General features: G+C 48.3%; 2 protein-coding genes across 11 annotated transcripts in view; one reads left to right on the top strand and one right to left on the bottom strand.

The window, feature by feature from the left end:
- Positions 1-1589: 1589 nt before the first annotated feature.
- LRRC73 (leucine rich repeat containing 73) lies at positions 1590-11614 on the top strand. Of its 2 annotated transcripts, XM_083732761.1 has the most exons (6): positions 1590-3012; positions 3805-3965; positions 6320-6442; positions 8914-9014; positions 9229-9412; positions 11071-11614. In XM_083732761.1, the coding sequence occupies exons 1-6, from the start codon at positions 2741-2743 to the stop codon at positions 11139-11141; spliced, it is 912 nt and encodes a 303-aa protein (XP_083588887.1). In that variant the 5' UTR covers positions 1590-2740; the 3' UTR covers positions 11142-11614. The 2 variants fall into 2 exon arrangements, with proteins under 2 accessions (XP_083588887.1, XP_083588888.1); XM_083732762.1 differs by lacking the exon at positions 6320-6442 and having other exon boundaries at positions 1600-3012.
- Positions 11615-14088: 2474 nt separating this feature from the next.
- The window catches only part of TJAP1 (tight junction associated protein 1), a 42241-nt gene continuing 35836 nt past the window's right edge, over positions 14089-20493 (bottom strand). For all 9 annotated transcript variants that reach the window (XM_083732436.1, XM_083732440.1, XM_083732442.1 and 6 more), the window contains 2 exons: positions 19188-19271; positions 14089-18078 (listed from right to left, as the gene is read on the bottom strand). In XM_083732436.1, the coding sequence (XP_083588562.1) occupies positions 16759-18078; positions 19188-19271 (1404 nt within the window). In that variant the 3' untranslated portion in view covers positions 14089-16758. The remainder of the gene's footprint in view (positions 18079-19187; positions 19272-20493) is intronic.

Genomic DNA, 20493 nt, shown 5'->3' with positions numbered 1-20493 from the left:
ACAGTACTGCCCTTTGGCTGCTGCTGCTGCTCCTGTAGAGTTCATGAATACAGGAGCAGAGCAGAGCCACTCAGAGAACCAAAGGCTATTTTTGCTATCATTTTGGGTGTTCCACTCATCCACTCGCATAAATCCTACAATAAACTTATTTGGATGACATTCTTAAAGTTGAATGTATGTGTGTATTTCCTGCTTTCTTCCCTGTCGGTGACTGAAAGTGTCTTACAGATAATATAGGTTACTTCCAGTAGCACCTTAAAGACCAACTAAGTTAGTTCTTGGTATGAGCTTTCGTGTGCATGCACACTTCTTCAGATACCTTTCGTGCATGCACACGAAAGCTCATACCAAGAACTAACTTAGTTGGTCTTTAAGGTGCTACTGGAAGGAATTTTTTTTGTTTTGACTATGGCAGACCAACACGGCTATCTATCTGTAACAGATAATATAAGGTAAAGGTAAAGGTACCCCTGCCCGTACGGGCCAGTCTTGACAGACTCTGGGGTTGTGCGCCCATCTCACTTAAGAGGCCAGGGGCCAGCGCTGTCCGGAGACACTTCCGGGTCACGTGGCCAGCGTGACATCGCTGCTCTGGCGAGCCAGAGCCGCACACGGAAACGCCGTTTACCTTCCCGCTGGTAAGCGGTCCCTATTTATCTACTTGCACCCGGAGGTGCTTTCGAACTGCTAGGTTGGCAGGCGCTGGGACCGAGCAGCGGGAGCGCACCCCGCCGCAGGGATTCGAACCGCCGACCTTTCGATCGGCAAGTCCTAGGCGCTGAGGCTTTAACCCACAGCGCCACCTGCGTCCCTAACAGATAATATAGGAACAGCTAAAAACTTTTTTAAAGAACAATAATTAAAAACAATTAAACATTTATATAATTAAAACTATATATAAACACAGCAGATCTATTAAAAACTTACAGATAAAAAAAAAACATTCCCATGAGTGCTTCCATTAAAAAAAAGAAGATGTGGTGGGAATTGTCTTTATGACTGCAGGAGAGGTCTTGCTGGGAATAAGAACCTGGACGTGAGGGGTGCGGGGGGTGTCCAAGCCTGACTTCTCAGCCATTTTGGAAACGTGGTACTGGAAACAGGGAAGCATCTACCAGCCACCGCTGCCGCTGCTGTTTAAACTGCTAGACAGATAAAACAGACATGCCTCCTTTTACTCTTGGAGAGTCCCCCATCCGAACCTATTCTAAGCGGCAGATTCCCTGCTCTGGAACTTGCGCCGTCAAAACAGGGCGCCTCTGAGCAACTGCAGAGTTCATATCTCTCATCACTGCCGAGGAAGCGGGAAAAGCTGGTCCCAATCCCACCCCCCACGACCCCACTCCCTTGAAGGTCAGTCAGGGGCTCCGGGTCACAGGGTGCGGCTCGGCCCACGATCCGCCGCACAGTCGCATCCAAGAGATGGCGCAAAGCATGTCGCCGAGAGGGAAGACGGAGGTCTCCAGGACCCCGCCCGGCCCCGGCGTCCTCAACCAACCGAGCGCCTGGATCTAGATTAAATCCCGTCAGCCCCGGCCTCACGCACAGCCCCTGTCGGCAGGGAGGGCCTGGAGGTGGAGCCCGGGGCAGGACGGCGCGCCTGGGGAGGCGGCGGCGGGGCGGCAGCAGCCGCGTGGCCCGGCTTGGCAAGAGTGCAGGCTGCGGTGCCTGGCTGTGGCCATAGGAACCGGCGCAGCGCCAAACAAAGCTGGGTCCTCCTCCCTCCCTCCTCCCGCCCCGCCACACGCGCACTCTGGGGGCATAAGGAGGGAGGAGACAGCGCAGCTCCGGTCTCTGCAGCGGCTCTGGCGACTCCGTCCCGCCGCCGGCACTATGCGCTGGGCGCTGCCGCGGGAGCCGCCGGTGCGCTAAGAGGAGGAGGAGCAGGCGCGGCGGCCGGAGGAGGGACTCGCGCCCGGGAGTCGTCGGATCTGCCCGGGGCCCGGGAGTGAAGGCGGAGCAGGTGCGGCGGCAGGAGCGGCAGTACAAGCCTCAGCGACCGAGGCTGCATTGCTGTGGGTGGCAAGGAGGGCGCCGGGGAAGGGGGAAGATCGTTCATAGACGATTGAAGCTGGAGGGCACGGCAGCCCGCCCCCACCCCTTCCCCGGCGGACACGGCGGCTTGTTCTCCGATTGCGCAGAAGCCTGAATACACACGCACGCACACGCTCGGTTTTTTCTATGCGTGTGAAATTCCAGAAAGGATCTGGCACCGATTTGGATTTGCATTTCTTGCTCCTGTTATTTCACATTGCCTGGCATCTGCCTGCACCATCTTATCCCGGTCTGCTCACCTTACCCTCTTCACAGCCCTGCTCGGGACTGGAAAGCGCTCTGCTTTTGACATATCTTAGAGAGTACCCGTTATTGTTCTCCACATGCTTTAATTTGGAGTTGCACAGAATTTACCTTGATGCATCCGGGTCGCATAGAAGTTTCTACGCGGATCCGGCTTGCGCAACGCTTAAAGCCGCTTTAAGGAGCACCTATTTGAACTGCGTACAAGAAGTACTGTAGCCGAATAGCACATTGAATTCGGGTATTGTAACATTGCACCGTGGCCTCCAGCTTCGTTTGCACAGGATTGCACAACCGTCGGTCCACTGATTTCCTTAACGCGCTCCTTACCTCTTCTGATCCGGATTGCAAAGCAATCCCTGCACTGCTCTGGATTGCACGTTGCTTGCACAAATCCGGATTATCTTGCTGCTGAGAGTGTTTTATTCACAAAGATATAAATATGTTGCCGGGATCTATCCAGATCTCTGGGGAGACTTTATCAAGTGCCGAGATTCGGGATATCTGTGAGAGCCTGAGAGAGAACTCCATCAAACTGCTTTCGCTCCGGGGCTGTCAGCTTTCCGACAGAGATTTTGGCCGCATCTGCAGGGGGGTCGCAGAATCTCACTCCTTAGCTCAACTTAATCTTAACTTGGGGATTGTCTCCAATATCAATCGGGTCAAGCAACTGGCTGAAGCCCTGAAGACCAACCGCTCTGTCCAGTCTTTGTTGTGAGTAGCCCTCTACTTAGTAGGACTTGAGGAAAGGTGCCCAGTTCTGCTGGCAGAAGTCTTGCAGTCCAATTCATATGCATGTTTACTCAAAAGTAAGCCCCATTATGTTAAATAGATCTTACTCACAGGTAAGTGTGCATAGGATTGCAGCTGTTGCTGGTGGGCTTCCAAAATTGTTTAGTGTATCTGTGTAGTCCAAACCCCACTTACTGGGAGCAAATCCCATTGACTTCTGAGTAGACATGGATATATAATTGAGCTGTTAGTCCTTAACACCTTTTAACTAACCTTCTGCTCTAGGTGCAAAGTTACCCACACCAAAAGGGCTTTGAGGGCAAGGTTGTGATTCTAATCCAAAATGGTGATAGCATTCTAGATTATTTCAAACCCAACACAGATTAATCTTCTTAAACAGAAACAGTGAAACTTGGATTTGGGCAACATTTTATTACCCTAAGCCAAATTCCAGTATATCTCAGGGCAGCAAACCCAGGACAAAGCTATGTATGTTGTGTCAGAAGGAAGAGTAGGACACTGAAACGCGGGGGGGGGGGGGGGGAGGAAACCATAGTGATAAAGGAATCTACTACCATGACAGAAAAGGGAGCGGGGAGTAAGGAAGCAGATTCAAAGACTCCGTTAATGAATCTTCGTCTTTTAGAGTTGTTGGTATAAATCGCCCCTGTTAACTTATTTACTGCATTTCTTTGTCATAGTTTGAGCTGGGTGAAGTCAACTGCAACTCTTGAGGAACAATAGTTTAATTCCTAACCATTTATTCTTGCACAGCCTCCACGGAAGTCCCCTGACAGACGCTGGTCTGGCTCTTCTGAACCCAGCACTCTCCATCCATCCCTCTCTAGTGGCCTTGGACTTAGGGGACTGCATGCTGGGTGATGAAGGTATTAACTTGATCTGTGGACTGCTCCCTCCTGACGGGGCCAAGTCAGGTAAGCAAAACTGGATGTGTGGGGTTCTTGTATATCTCTGGAGCTCATAATGGACTTCAGATCTTGGTTCATACAGTTCTACAGTTGGAACGGTTGTGGAGGTAATGTCCACTCCCTGTTCAGTACAGGATCTGCAATGCAAGATGCAACCACAGCATCCCTTACAGATGGCTGTCCAGCCTCCGCTTAAGTACTTCCCATGGCAGCCTGTTATTTGTTTAACAGCTCTAACCATTGGGGAAGTTTCTGTTCCTAAATTCTAGCCAAAATTTGCTCTTCTGCAATTTCCGCATGCTGGTTCCAGAACAACAGAGAACAAGCCTGCTCTGCCTTCATGACATCCCTTTAAACTATTCTTTTTCTTCTTCTGAGAGTAAAGAGACCCCCTGACAAATTGTAGCACTGAGTTTTCAGCACAGTGAAATCATAGTGAAATTTACTCTGTCGGCTAAGGATCTGTGGCTTGCTAAGAATAAGCGGGTTCTCATTCTGGGAGAGAAGGTATTCAGAATAGAAGTAATTATACTTTGCCCTGTTATAGAACCAAACAGTGTCATTTCCCACTAAGTCAGTGTGAGGATCTGTAGACTTTGCAGTTGTTTTGTATTTTATTTTTGCAACCAAAACTTGATACTGTCACATTAAAAGCCATTTTCCTTTTTCTTAAATGCCCTATTGCTGTGAATTTTATCTTTTGGTGCTACTCAGAAATATCACCAAAGGTTATTTTTTGCCGAAGGAATTATCTTGAGCTAAATCAAAAGTCTTTTGAGAAAAGAGTATTGGAGACTGGCGGACTGGAAAATAATACTTTGACCGAGTTTTCAGCCGTCCTCTTCCACTCTATTGCATTAAGCATGCCACTAGGCTTGCAAGAGCAAAATCCGGAGAAAGAAGAATAAGGGCACTGCAGATCTGTTGTGTGTATTCTGGTAAATTTGGAACCTCAGTGTTTAACATGATCCATTAGAAAGAAACATTGCCCCTCTGCCTTTTGGCATGAGATCATCCTTTCACCTTAAAGAGCTCTTCTTTCTTGCTTCTTGTCCTTCTTGTGATAGCACTTTGTCCTCGTTTGGGACCTGCTGTTTCTGTGGTTGAGGTGAAAGGGAAAGGGATCAGATACAGTAGGCCAGGGATCAAGAACTTGTTGTCCTCCATACGTTCTTGGATTTAAGTTCCCCTCATCTGTGACCATTGGCCATGTGGGCTAGGATTGATGGGGGTTGAAAAAGTCCACAACATCTTGATGGATTTATTTTTTTTTAACCTGCCCTGGATTCTGCTGGTGAAGGACGGGTAATATATTTTATAATAAAAATAATAAGGTTTCCCATCTCTAGCGTAGACAAATGAGGGCATCGTTCAGACAGTATCATACCAGAAAATTAACTCAGTAAGTATGATGCAAATTATTCTGCTTGTATCCTGTCAGCATGTGAAAATTAGCACAACATGTTCTCCCAATGCTTATCTTGGGAACAGTTTCCACAACATTTATGTCTACAGTTACCAGACTCAGCTGAAGTGTGTGTTCACATGGGCAAATGTAGCATGTCATCAAATGCTGCCAAAGCTGCAGGGCATTCAGGAACATTTAATTGTTATTTATTATATTTGTGTCCCACCCTTTCTCCCAAAGGACCTGAGAGTGGCAAACATCAAAATGTCAAATTCTAATCAAACATTCACAAGATGACTTGGTACAGATTAGTTTTCCTTTCCCTTATTTTATTTTTATCAACCTTGGGGATGTGGGTGCTGCTGGAGTTTCCTTTGCCAGCCACCAAAATGACTTGAGCCACATCTGCTCCAAGAAGCCTTTAAAAAGGTGGAGGACAACAATTTAACTACACGTTTAATGTCTCTGAATACAACTTGTGTTAACATACAACTGTCCCACAGTTTGTTCTTAAGAAATCTGTCCTTTTAACCATCCTGATAGTTTGCCCAAAAGAGTGGTTAAAATGTGCTCAGGGGTTGTTTAGTAGTAGTAGTAGTAGTAGTACAGTGGTACCTCTGGTTGCAAACGGGATCTGTTCCGAAGGCCCGTTCACAACCTGAAGTGCTGTATCTGCACATGCACAAGCGGCAAAACCTGGAAGTAACCCTTTCCGGTACTTCTGGGTTGCTGCGGGACACAACCTGAAAAGACGTAACCTGAAGCGTTCATAACATGAGGTATGGCTGTAGTAGTAGTATTTTAAAGCAAATGTAAAATGCGGAGTGGAGATTTTAATCCACACCCATGATTCTGCAGGGAGAAGGAAAGGGCAGTATATATGCAGTTGGTTATAATCCTGAATACAAGAGTGAGATCTTGTGACTGTGTAAACTCACTTGGCTTCCCTTAGGTTTGAAGGAGTTGACTCTCAGTGCTAACCCCGGCATCACAGCCAAAGGATGGGGGCGCCTGGCTATTGCAGTGGCTCATAGTTCCCAGGTGCGAGTGTTGAACTTGGACTACAACCCACTGGGTGAGAGGAGCATGGATATCGTGCGTGGCTTATGTGTGTCTCTTTCTTTCTTTCTTTCTTTCTTTCTTTCTTTCTTTCTCTCTCTCTCTCTCTCTCTCTCTCTCTCTCTCTCTCTTTTAAACAAGTGGGGATGTTGCTTGGTTAATGATAGTTAAAGAGCCCACATCTAGGACAAGTCCAATCACAATTCAACTCAGCCCTTCCTCTTCATTATTTTATGTATTTTTTTAATTTATCAAGGCGGCAAACAGAGAAAATAACAAAACACTGTGAAACAAGTATCCATTCCAATATTGCACACACTCTCTGAAAATAAACACAAAGATAATTTAACGTTCCACAACCACATCATACTAAGCTACCAGAAAATGAATTAATCAGTCGAAAGCTATGCCTGCAACTGCAGTATTATGACGGGGCCCAGCACATCTTACTTGGCAAAGCATTCCACATAGTTGGGTGCCAAAGCAGAGAAGGTCCTGACCCTGGTTGAAAGCAGCCTTGCCTCTTGAGTTTGAGGCAGCTCCTAGGTCCGAAGCTGTTTAAGGGTTTTTAAAACCAACCCTAGCACCTTGAATCGAGCTTGAAACTAATCAGCAGTGATTAGTTTTGATAACAGAAAACCAATATGATGGAATCAAATCACCAAACACCCATCGGGTGGATTTAGGGCTGTGTGAGAAGTGCATACACTGGGTGCTGAGCTGGGGGGGGGGGCACCCTCTCAAAGGCATTGGGCTTTGGGAAGGAGGCATGAGGGCTCTGATAGAGTCCTAGAGTCTTGTCCCCCCTCTTCCTAAAGCCTAGTTAGCACTTTCCCAGCTTTGGGAAGGAGGTGGGAGGGTTCTAGACCTTGCCAGAGCCCTCACACCTCCTTCTCAAAGCTGGGCTACTCCTCACTTGCCTTTGGGAAGGCAACATGAGGGTAGCACACAGGCTACCATAATAGTAGTACCCAAGTCCACCACTCCACCTGTCAGCACCCTGGCTGCAGTATTTTGCACTGTTTTCAGGTTCTGGACAGTTTTGAAGGCCTTGCCTCACATGGAGTGCCTTACAATGGTCCGATTTGGAAGTTGCTGAATGATTGGCAGCTAGCATCCACAGAGGGCCGAAGTTGCTTTTTACTGAGTCAGACCATGGTCCATCTCGATCTGCACCAAGAATGAGAAATCTGCCACCCTCCAGAAGTTGGACTTCCACTCCCATCAGCCCACCCAACATGGTTGATGGTAAGGGATTATGGGAGTTGTAGTCTAGAGGCACCTGAAGGGTCAGAGAGGTGCTCCATCTACCTGGTCTGTACAGGAATGTTTGCCAGCCTGTGTGATCTGCCCTTGAGTTACAACCCCTTTCTTTTCCTGATAGAGTTTGCATATGTGTGTAAACTAGTGTCCCCTTTGTCTGGAATAGAGGTACCACCTTTGCACTTTTTTAAAAAAATAAAAAAGGCCTAAGCAAAGAACCTGGCTATTCAAAATACGAAATGAAACTGACAATTGCCAGCCTGGGCCTGGGAGAATATAAGATGGCGGCCTACCATGTTCTGCAAGGGATGAGACTTGCTTCCAAACTGAGGAGGCCTGAAGAGCAGCCCGCCATACAGGCCTTAGGTTATGTGCACTTCCTCTTCCTGTGTACAGTGTGGCAGTACCCATCCTCCGAATGTTATCTCTGCAGCCCCATGTAGGCTGCTGCCACTGGGCTTGGGAGTCAGACCATGCTTCTTCCCCCGCCCTTGCCTCCTCATCTTCTTCCAAATACAGCAAAGAGGAGAGGAGCCCCAGCAGTGGTTACCATGGAAACCGCCTCTCTCTGCAGCTGCGCTGCCTGAGCAGAATTGGCAGCTGGTGAGAGAAGAGACTAGACCAGGCAGCTCTCTCCTCTCCCCATCCCTCCTGCCTCAGGGAAGCAAATGTGAGACGCTCCTCAGCACACCCCACCTAATCCTGCCCTTTCAAAACTGGGCGAGGCCTTTCTTCTTTCTGCCTTTCCGCTGTCAGGGCTTACCCTGCAAAATGAGAGGTGCTCAGGCCTTAAAGCTTGGCAGAAGGCTTCTTCTCTGACCCAGAAGCAATTCCTTCTAATTAAGACTAAGCTCGCCTAGAGGTTATGTGCTGCTGCCCCAGGTGCAGAGGTACCATTTTCCCCCCTTAGCCAATTTAAGAAGAGAAAGAAAAGCAGCAGCAGCAGCAAAACAGATGCATAAAGTGATCACTCTCCCCCAGTGTCTTGTGCCTTTAACAGGCAGACATTAAACAGGTGCAGTACCTTTGAGTGAGATTAGAAAACTGCACCTATTGAATGCATCTGGGGCATTCATTTATTAAACAAGTGCCATGGGGGGGGGGGAGGTGCTGGTAGAGTTGAGGTTGTTGTACTGCCCAATAAATTCTGCCACTCCTGGAATGGCTGCATTCAACATGGCCTCTGTGAGGTCTTCTAACATCTCCTGACTTTCTACCGTCTAGGTGACCAAATAGCAGGAATGCTGGCAGTTTCTGTGGCGTCCAGCCGCACCCTTGAGGTTTTGGACTTGGAAGGAACGGGACTCACCAACCAATCAGCCTTGGTAAGGAGAACATGGTCCTTTGCCGCCTTCCATTGGCCTTCTAAGTCATGGAAGTGGGCAGACTAGCGTCGTCTGCTTTTATCTACCCCAAATGCACTGTCTCAGGGGCATTTTGCCAGGAAGACTGGAGCCCCTTTGCATTCTCCTTCCTTGGTTCTCTTGCCTCTAACCCAAGTTGCTTACCAACCAGCATCTCGACTCTTTTTCTGTTCAGATCCTGCTGGATATGGTGGAAAACTACCCAACAGCTTTGCGGACGCTGATCCTGGCAGAGAACAACATCAGCCCTGAACTTCAGCAGCAGATCTCCGACCTTCTTTCTGAGGGTGAGGAAGACGACGAGACGGAGACTCGTGAAGTCATGGCAAGAGAGAAAAACAACTGGATCTGCCAGAGCAGTAAGTCTCCTGGGGCCTCCACTGAGGAGGAAGAGGAAGATGGGGGGGGGGGTGAAGCTGGAAGGGGGAGGCTGATCATGGGAAACCATGACATTCAGGCCCTCAAAAAGGTCACAGAATTTCAGTACTGGTATTTAAGAGCATCATAGAATCATAGGGTTGGAAGGGACCATGAGAGTCATCTAGTCCAACCCCCCTCAGTGCAGGAATCTTTTGCCCAATGTGAGTCTCGAATCCACAACCCTGAGATTAAGAGTCTCATGCTCTACCAGCTGAGCTAAAATGCACACATAGAAGCATATACTTTTGTCCCAGTACTGATATTAGAATAGAGCTTACTTAGGGATGAAAACACTTTCCTACACTATGAAATCTAGTCCTTGGCACAAATGCACTGGCAGCACTAAACTGAAATGCAATCCAGCTGCTAATGATTTTCTGAAACCAACCCTACAGATTGGCTTATGAAGGGGTGGTAATCTCCTGTTTGAACAAAAACCAAAGTCTGGTATCCCATTTGGGTTCTTTTGTGTAATTATAGGGCAAAGCCTTAAATGGAAACCTCATCTCCACCTCCATTGTTCTGCCCGGACACTGTGGTCCAGCGCCGAGGGCCTTCTGGTGGTTCCCTCACTGCGAGAAGCCAAATTACCAGGCAGAGGGCCTTCTCAGTAGTGGCACCCACCCTGTGGAACACCCTCCCACCAGATGTCAAAGAGAAAAATAACTACCAAACTTTTAGAAGACATCTGAAGGCAGCCCTTTTTAGGGAAGTTTTAATGTTTAATAGGTTATTGTATTTTAGTGTTTTGTTGGAAGCCGCCCAGAGTGGCTGGGGAAACCCAGCCAGATGGGCGGGGTATAAATAATAAATTATTATTATTATGCACATCTCATGTGCCTATCAAGCGGAGAGCTACCATTGTCTCCGTATTACAGGAGTTAAAGGAAAAGACTAGAGCAAGTTAACTGTGGATGCCTAAGCACAGAGTTTAATCCAGCTTCACATTAGCAGGCCTCCTTTTTAACTGTGTATTTTGAAAAAGGAAACTTTGTTGTGTGCAGACTTCAAATCAAGAGGCGGCACATCCTAATGGGTGTTCTGATACTGCACTTGGAGCCCAATAATTACAACAGAGGAGCTGCCTGCTTGTGTAGCCCTTACCTCCCCCAACTGGTGCTTATTTGAACTTTCATCATCCTTGACCATTGACCAAACTGGCAGATGCTGGAAACAGGGAGGGCACTAGGTTAAGGAAGGCTAATGGAACCACACAGCCTGTTTGCGGAAACAGCACATAGGAATCCAGGGAGATGGGGAGGAAGGGAGGGGATGGGACTCTGTGGTCATGGTCTGCAGCTACGATTATAATCCCACTTATCTGGGAGTAAGCCCCATTGAATTCAATAAGAGACACTTCTGCATAGACATGGTTACTATTGTGCTGTACACTTTGGGCATAAAATGAATTATTTAATTGCCAAGTGCTTCACTTCAGGAGTACTCAAGCTGGTGCTTTCTTGAATTGTACTTAACGTTTCATGTTCTCCTTTATAATAGTCTTCCTAGCCCTGTGCTTAGGATCCAGCTACAAATCACGGTTGTCCCCCTCCATGTCCTCTTCATCGGCTAAAACCACCTTTTCTCCATTTCGCAGATTCTAGTTCCCAGATGGTCTTGGTAACTTCGGGCCTTGGAGAAAGTCTTCTAGCAGAAACAGAGATGTGAAAAGGAAACTCCCATTGCCTCTGATGAGAACATCATTTCCCTGTATGTGGAAAGACTGTGTTTATTTTTTAAAAAAAGTGCATTCACACATATATCATGTGTGAATGTGTACTGTGCTTGTGTGTTTGCAAGTGAGTGTATGCACTAGGCAAACAGATGGGTGTGAAAGCCTAATGTCTATGTGTAATTGCTGCACCTGCCCTGAGTGCAGATCCACACACTGTGTCTTACTGAAGTCACTTTTAGCTCCACACTGGGACGTGACCCAAGTTAACCTCTGTGTCTGTGTCACACAACTTGTCAGTTGCTTGTGATTGTCCAGTTGCTGTATTCTTAGGTCGCACCATCCATTCTTGACTAATCTTTGCGGGAGGCTATATTTATTCAGATGTGTATATTTATGTATAACAGATACTTTTTATTGCTTGTACCTATGTCTTAAGTAGAATTTTATATAAAGTTCACAGAAATGGCCCACTTGTGGCCATGAGGCTCTTTCCTTTCTAACTACTCATCAGCAAGGCAGCTTCACTAAGGGAAATAATGCAACCTTACATTGTTGTTTAGTCATGTCCAACTCTTGATGACCCCACAGACCAGAGCACGCCAGGCACTCCTGTCTTCGGTACATTACTATAAGGTTGCATTGTGACAAAGACAATGCAACCTTATAGTAATGCATTTTTTGTTGCGCTGCCTCTAATGGGCTGAGAAAGCAACTCAGCACTTGATAATTAAGTCTAAAACCCCCACAAAGAGAAAGCTGATTTCTGTTAGCAGAAGGCTCCTGTGAACCAGGCCTTATATAGCCTAAATCAGGGGTAGGCAACCTAAGGTCCATGGGCCGGATGCGGCCCAATCGCCTTCTCAATCTGGCCTGCTGACAGTCCGGGAATCAGTGTGTTTTTACATGAGTAGAATGTGTCCTTTTATTTAAAATGCATCTCTGGATTATTTGTGGGGCCTGCCTGGTGTTTTTACATGAGTAGAATGTGTGCTTTTATTTAAAATGCATCTCTGGGTTATTTGTGGGGCATAGGAATTCGTTCATTCCCCCCCCCAAAAAAAATATATATAGCCCAGCCTACCACAAGGTCTGAGGGACAGTAGACCAGCCCACGGCTGAAAAAGGTTGCTGACCCCTGGCCTAAATAATTATTTTCCCCAAGTAAGTTGGAGTGAATGCCCTTGAGTTCCATAACGACTGTACTAAGACACTCAAGGCAGTCAAAGGTGCTACCAGAAATACCCAGGAGAAAAAAATCCTATAGGGACAGAGTGCACACTTTGGGTGCTCTTGAAGTACCCCTAATTTCAGAAGGCTGCATTACCTTGAAGGTAATAATTTGGGCCATATGCCAGCAGTGGAGGTGGCCACATCCCTATCAATCTATGCACACAAGCACCTCTCATTCAACCCTCTCAGAGGACTAAATTGGTCTGGTTGTGATGGTTATACCGCTCTGCAGTCCAGTGACAAGCAAGATCTAAGGCAGTGAGCATTGGCTCTGCTGTTGTTCAGAATCTGCTCCATTTTTACATTTGAAGATATGTGTAATTCTAAGCACACAAACCCAACTTCAAGCAAACACCAAAGTGCTATATGCAGACAACTACTGACCTTGCTTCTTTTTTGTGTAAACAGCCACTTCACTGCGGGTAAACTTGTGGAATAGTATGCACAAGGGCTGCAAAATGGGGCAACAGGAAATACCTCCTGTTCTCCTGTTGGGAACTGTGGCCCTCCAGCAATTGTTGACTACTACAGCTCCCACCATCTTCAACCACTGGCCATACTGGCTGGGGCTAATGGTAGCTGCAGTCTAATAACATCTGGAGAGCCACAAGTTCTCCATCTGTGACGTCAGGCCTCAGCCATGTAAGGCAGTTTGTGGAAATGTGTTTTGTTACAATGGTACCCATTCCTCCTCCTAAGAGTTCACAGCGGCTCTGTTGTTTCCATGCAGGATTCTAGCGACAGCAGGACTCTGTTTTGCTTTGGACTATTTTCCTAGACCCACACAAACAAAACCAATAAATTATTTTCTGTGTCAATCACAAAAGCCAAGAGAACCACCAGGAGGCAGCAGTGCCATGCAGCTTCTAATTAGGATATTGTGGCTGCCACAGACAGCATGATTTATGGGACAGCTACATAAACGGGGGAGAGGGAATAGAGACATTATGTCATGAAAGTGGACAATCTACTTCCATTTTACAGAGGCAGATGCCTCATCATATAGCAAGAGGTTGCTTTCTATCCTACAGAGGTCCAAATACAAACCCTACATTAGTAGCACAGTTGCTAAAAATTGGCAGTGTAAACACAGTCATGACAATGGCTTATATTCAACATAGCTCCATCAGTGCCATGTTTTTCCTTGGGAAGGCAAGCTCACCCTCTTCTGCCCTCGTGTATCCTCTAAACCTGCACAAAAAGACTTGAGGGTGGGGCAGATAATTGCAAGCGTGGGAAGATATTCACAGTTAGCAGGAGTCCATGGGCTGGCTTCCGCTAGCACAACCAGTTGCACGTGACCCACTGAGAAGACCAATCAAGTCTGGGTGTACCTTTACAAGGAGGGCCGTAGATCATGGACGCAGCACACATTGTGCCTGCAGAAGGGTTCAAGATTCAATCCCATGCATCTCAAATTAAAGCAAGGATCGGGAACCTGGGGCCTTCTCTGCATGTTGCTGAAATTCCAATTCTCATTAGCCCCAGGAAACATGGCCAATAGTAAGGGCTGATGGGAATTTTCATCCTACAGTGTCCGGACCACAGGCTCACCAACCCTGAGTTAAAAGAACGAAAGGGAAGACCCTTTGCTTGCAGCCATGCAGAGCTGCGGGTCAAAAAAACTGAATACCCAAAAAATCTTTCAGTTTCTGTGGTTTCCTGTGCTCCCCTTTCAGCTCCTAGCAGCACAACAGTCAGCTTCAGACGTACTTTTAAAATAGTTTATTTCTGGCTTTAAAATATACATCATCAGTTTGAAAATCTCAGAAAAAACACATTAGTCGCAGATTAACAGTCTTGAGTTGGGACATTGTAAAATACGGGGCAGCCAATGAAGGCAACTCAAGCTCCCCGAGAGAGAATTCATAATACTGCCAGAGAAGAGAAGGATGCAAAGGGCTGAGATGCAGGACTGCACAAAAGGAGCTCTGGGAGGAAGGCTGCAGCAGCAGGACTAACACAGACCTGATCCTCAGTTCTCCTGCAGGTTTTCGCTGCCACCCAGACCCATGTGAAATAAATGGCACGGTTAGGTTGCACTCGAGAATGATCTCCTTTCTCTTCCTTCCTCCCAACCTTTAGTACAATAGAATTAAAGGAAGTGGACATTGGTCTCAATCAACATCGTAGTAACTGCTTGGAATTGTCCGTTTGGTGGCTGCAATCAGATTGCCTTATGTGCAGTTGTGCAGCCCAGCCACAGAAAAGAGGCCTGGGCTCCGGACTAAAAAATTGTCTCGGTGGGATGTGCTAAAATCAGTTCCATTTTCGCCAAGCTCATGAGAATGGCCCAGATTCTATGGGATAGGCTTCACCCAGCACCATGTCTGTCCAATACTGACCACAAACGAGAGGTCACCAGGAAGCCCCAGAGCCTTCCCATCTCCAGCAGCCTTTGCAGCGAGAAAGAGAGCACTGCAGTGCTGGAGCAGGAACATGTGGCAACTTGGGTTCTACCTTTTGAAGAGCAAAGGAAATTCCAAGAAATCAAGGGTTGAAGGAGGAGAGTGGCTGAGCAAAGCAAGCAGCTGCCAGCTGTAAAAGTCAGATCATTACGGGTTAAGTGCCGCATAGGCAAAACGTAGGGTGTCCATATTTAGCACCAATTTATTAGCATAGCTAAACTGAAAATACTGAGTCACACCCCAATGCTGGGATGCAACCGCCAGCAGCTTATCAGCAAGAGAAGAGGCCAGTGAAGAAGGCCACATCAAAAAGTTAGCTATGGCCAGACTGCTCCACAATTAACACACAGCAGACCCTGGTTAGGTCTGAAGGGAGGCAGCAGGGGACAGCACAAAAGGCAAGCAGATCAACACAAGATAGGCCATGGCAGCCATCCAATGGATACTGGGAGGTTTCAGGGGAAGTTCTTGGTCCTGCAGGGCTATGAGTGGGTTTTCTGAGCAGCTTGCAGCTGCTTTGCTGGTGTTTGCAAGGGAGAAGACTCCCTGTGCTGAGAAGAAAGGCTTTAGGGTACTCTCCAGCAGAAGATCACAGACTCCATTCGGACATAAGCAGCTGGCAGTGCAACCAAGCTCAGCAGCCTAGTCTTCTCACTGTTTTCTTGAAGATTGCACTGGTTGCACCAAGGGCAGGCTAGGAAACGGCGTCTATGGAACATGATCATTCAGTGAAAAATTCCTAACACTGGCAACCTTTTCCTCCCCAGGTGCGTGCAGATATACACAAAACACAGAAACATACTGCAAAGGGAGAAAAAAAATACAACACTGAATACATACAAAAAAACAAAGCAAGTAGGGGAGGGGGAATATCAGACCTCGCCTAAGGCCGTGGGAAGGCACTAGTGTCAATTTGGATCACAGCCCCGATAGGATGCTCATCCTCACTCACCATCTCTCCAAGGGGCAAACAGGATGGTCCTACAGAGGCAAGATGGCCGCATTGCTTAGGCTTTAGCAACTCCTCAGCGGGTGGTGGCCATAGGGCAACAGCAACAATGAGATGAGCCGCTTCTTGCAGGGCAGATGCTCTCTGACCAATCCCCCCCACCCCATCCCTGCACATTCTTTGCTCATTCACAAAAGGAAGAGGTAAGCACATTTCAAAAGACAAAGACCTATAAGAAAGCAAGTAAAAGAACACATAGCTTCACGTCATTCAAATGAGACACAGACCACCCAAGAAAGAGCCATGACAGTCACACACAGCCGAACCCATTATGGCAAATGGACCAGCCTCCATTTTGCTGGCTGGCTGGAGCAGGGAAGCTCCAAGGCCCATTCTGGCAGGCTCCCGAGTGGCGCTCCTCCCAACGAGTAACCATGCTGGGTTCAGGAAGCAAGGGAACTCTGGAGGTGGCCTCTGAGCATCGTCCCACCTATTCACGCCAGCGCACATCCACGTAGCAGAATGCAGGAAAAGAAAGCAGCAAAGCTCACACATCTGGGGACGCCCACCTAACAGAAGCCGTTGCACCCCACCCGCAGCCTTCACCTGGGGGAAGATTCACGCGAGGAAAATAGGGACAGCGTGTTCCTACTTCTTGGCACGTAGGAATAGAGGCTTGAGGTGCCGCAGGGGCGTAACTCAGAACCAACAATGGGATGGGATGTTAGCAGGAAGGAATTGGAGTGTGAAGGCAGAACTGAGCTGTGGAAGGAAGGGAATGAGTGCAAACTGAGCTGTGGACACAAAGCACCTGTGCTGGTGGGAACCCGAGTGTTTTGCCCTGGTGCTGTAGCAGGAGAGCTGCCTCCGTTCTTAGTGTGCATTAAAAAAGACAATAAATATATAAAAATGGCCTGGAATTCCTGGGAAGGAGTCCCATGACGGTCCTCCTTTCAACCTCAGGAGAAGAGTAACAGCCCTTGGGAGCCGGGGGCAACGTTGCACCTGGGCAGCTTCCTACCCTCAGTTGAGCAAGTTGCCTTGCTCCTGGGCCTGCGTCAGGCTGTCTTTCCGATGGAGGTGGTGAACCCCCATCCTCTTGGGGCTGCGGTGGGGGCGGCCTGGAGGAGGCTTGCTCTTGCACTCCCTGCTCTGCTCGGAGCTGCCCTCTTGGCTGTTTTCCTGGCTTCCCTGCAGCAGCGTTTCCTGCTCTTCGGCCGGGCTCCCGGACGAGTCAAGGTCTACGTAGTCTTTGTGCTTCTCTGGGGAAGAGCTGGCGGGCTCTGCCGCCCCCTCTCCGCCACCCCCTTGCAGCAGCTTGTGGGCTTCGTCCTGGGAGAAGTCCGTGCCGTAGTCGGAGGAGAGGTGGCCCCGGCGAGCGCGGGACTCGGTGCTGTCGGTGTCGGTGCTGGAGTCCCTGCTCACCGTCCAGCTGCAGCTCTGCACCGACTCCTCGCCGTCCGAGTAGGTGGAGGCGGCACGGCCTAGCTCCTGCATGGAGCGGCTGAAACGTTTCTGGAGCTCCTGGGCCGTGTCGCGGCTGAAGGAGGTGCGGTTCACCAGCACCCGCTCCGTGGTTGGGGGAGCCTTCTCCACAAACATCCGCTGCCAGTTGGCCAGCAGGTCCTCCTCGGAGCTGGCCGAGCTGGCAAAGGTGCTGGGCACCTGCGGGGGGCTGCTGAAGGGGCTGCTCTGCGAGGAGCCGTGAGCTCGGCTCGCCTTGGGGGACGGCTGGTAAGAGCAGCTGGAAGCCGAGCGCTGGCCCTCCGAGGCAGGGCTGCTGGGAAGGGTGCGCTGCCTGTCGCCGTTCTCCTCCTCTCCCTGGACCAGGCTCAAGGAGATGGCTTGGCGCGTGGCATAGGTGCAGTTGGGCAGGGGGCTGTTCTTCGGGATCCGCACCTTGTCTTCCGAGAACTCGATCACCTTGCGCCCCGGGTACATGGGGTGGGGCGGAGGCGGAGTGGGGTACGGGCTCAGCTTCTCAAATGTGGGCACCTCTCCAGGGAGGCCCTCCAAGCCGCTTGGAGGTTTGCAGCCCCCGTTCTGCTGCCTTGCTCCCTCTGCCCCCTCGCTCCCGGGCTGGCCGGGGCTTGGGCAAGCGTCGGACGGAGCTCCGCTCATGTCGACGTGCACAAAGACGTCCTCGGCGATGGAGCAGCTGCCGCTGCTGGATTTGGCCGAGTTGAGCACCAGGGACTCCGGCTTCTCCAGGACTCTGGCGATCACTGAGGTGGGCACCACGTCCGATGGAGCCAAGGTGTGAGGGGCCTCCTGGCCGGGGCCAGAGGTCTCCTGAGTGCTATGCAGGTGCTTGTTGACCATGTCTTGCAGCTCGTAGGGAAGCTACGGAGACAGGAAAAAGGACGTTATCTCGGAACTAAGAGAACCACTGAGCTAATAGGGTAGGACAGGTGGATGAAGCAGTTATGTGGAAGGCGCTGCTTGCCCAGCTCTAACTTCTTGCCCTGACATACCATGTCATTAAAAGCATCTTTCAAACCACCAGCCACCTATAAATTCAAAAGATCCATTTGTGTCCCAGTAACTGAGGAAAAAATGTGGTTCTGCCCCCCTGCTTTGGCTCTGGGCCTGACAAACAAGGCCCCTTCAGAAGAAACAGGGAGAAGCATACGCTCAAACTTGAACATTAAACAAGAGAGCCTTGCTGGTGCATGTTAGGCCAGCATAATGCTATTGATTAGTGGAAAAAATTAGCTGGTGGCTGTGCTGAATCGAGTGACCAGCCCCCACTACTAGAATCTGAGGCTCCCAGGAAGCATGTAGTAATTATAGGGCACTGCCTTGGCAGCCTGCCCCAGACTAAGAATCAATTGCCATCCTGGCACTTGCTAGCTCCGGAGACAGAAGCAGCCTGACACTCCCACTGCTCCCGAAACCACCTCAAGCCCGTTGCATCAAGGAACATGGATGTGGGCCCCACATCACAACAGTCTTAAGAGACCTTCTATCTTCCTGAAGGCTAGAAACCACCCAAGGGTTGCCAGTCATCCCAGCCCACCTAATCTCTTTTATTTTCTCTCCTGACACTACACAAAACTTCCTCCATCATGATGAGTTAAGAGCACCTGGAGTTAACAGGCTTCTCCATTCATTCACTAACTCCTTTGTCACAACGGGGGGGGGGGGGGGGAGAGAGGATTCAGCAGGAGACCTGCAGTTCTCTAGGCTCCATTCAGGGCCCTAACAGGCTATCAAGCTCAAGGCTGCTGTAGCAATGACAACAACCTCCCTCCTTCCCACCTACAGAAATGCAGCTGAGGAACAATGAGAAGACAAGATGACAAGGCATTCATTGTCTTTTGTTGTCCCCCATGGGAGTCCCTGCAGAATGAGGAAAAGCAGTTCCTCCTACGCTTTCTATGTATTGGATGAAAGAGAAGCCTGGAACAAGGTTCCCCCAACCAAACACCCAGCTCAAGATTTCCACTCACATCAGCAAACTTGTGATTCCGAAAGTGAGACTTGTTGCACTTCAGGAGCTGCACTGCCAGGTTACAGTCCTGCCGATATCGCTCCTGTCAAGACAACATGCAGGGATTGGCAAATCACATTCAGAGATGCCCCAAGACATTTCGGGGCCTGAGGCAAAAAATGAAAAAGACCCAAAAAAAGTTGTTCCAGGGTGATACCTGAGAGCTTTAATGGTACCTCAGAATCTGCCACTTTAAACAAAGCCAGCTCACTTAGGCTAGCAGTAGGAATGGTTCTGATTACATCATATAAAAATAAATAAATAAATAAATAAATAAATAAATAAATAAATACTACTACTACTACTACTACTACTACTACTATTAATAATAATAATAATAATAATAGCAGCAGCAATAATAATCCTCCCTGGATTATTCTAACTCACATTCATCTGGACAGAAGAAAATGCTGTAAGATTTGAAGCAGAGCACCCTCCCAAATCTATCCTGTATTTCTGTTAAGTTTTGCAGACTTACTGAATTTCAACAACCCCCCCCCCCTTTTTATGCTATATTTCACCTCCATCCACAACCAGAGTATTTTAGATTTAAGCTCATCTGAGTCAACGAAATCTAGTATTATTCCAATCCAAATGTTCTGGATTAAAATGGCTCATGAACTGGTCAGTAAGAGTAGGAACACACAGATCTTGCTTTCTTAAGTCAAGCAGCCTGAGCATTTTATTCTACTGAAGATGCCTCTTTGCTGTTCATCCCTTGAATGTCTTAAAATAAAACACAGGATTTTCAGTATTGAGATGCCCAAAAAATGTGGGATAATTTCACTACCATTGCACCAAAATGCATGAAGGAGAAGGAGATGCCCATTTATTGTTAAAGATAACATTCCTAGACAGTAGGTGTGCTAAGGAAACAGTTCTTCCCATTGAGCATAAGATAACCTACATCAGAGCTTTCCAAACTGTGTGTCGCGACGTGTTAGTGGCGGCTGCAGTGTGTAGGTGTGTCACACAAACTCTCCCCACGCTCCTCCCGGGGCTGGAAAGGGGTTAGTTTAACCCTGATTTGCTAATAAAACTGAATTACTGTTCGCAAAATGATGCAAAACTGAATTAGCGTGTCGCAAAATGATGCATGTCTAAAAAGTGCGTCACCAACATGAAAAGTTTGGAAAGCTCTGACCTACATAGTCAGCAAAAGTTCCAACACCACTGTGATTATACAGGTCCTTTGTTCAGGAGAAATGAAACCTCTTAGTTCATTCCCTTTCCTTGCAGTGAATTCATAATCTGGGGGAAAGGAG

Source organism: Podarcis gaigeae (genome assembly GCF_964106915.1).
Source record: "Podarcis gaigeae genome assembly, chromosome: 3".
Classification (NCBI taxonomy): Eukaryota; Metazoa; Chordata; class Lepidosauria; order Squamata; family Lacertidae; genus Podarcis; species Podarcis gaigeae.
Note: the sequence above shows the minus strand (reverse complement) of the source record. Positions and strands in the feature narration are given on the sequence as shown.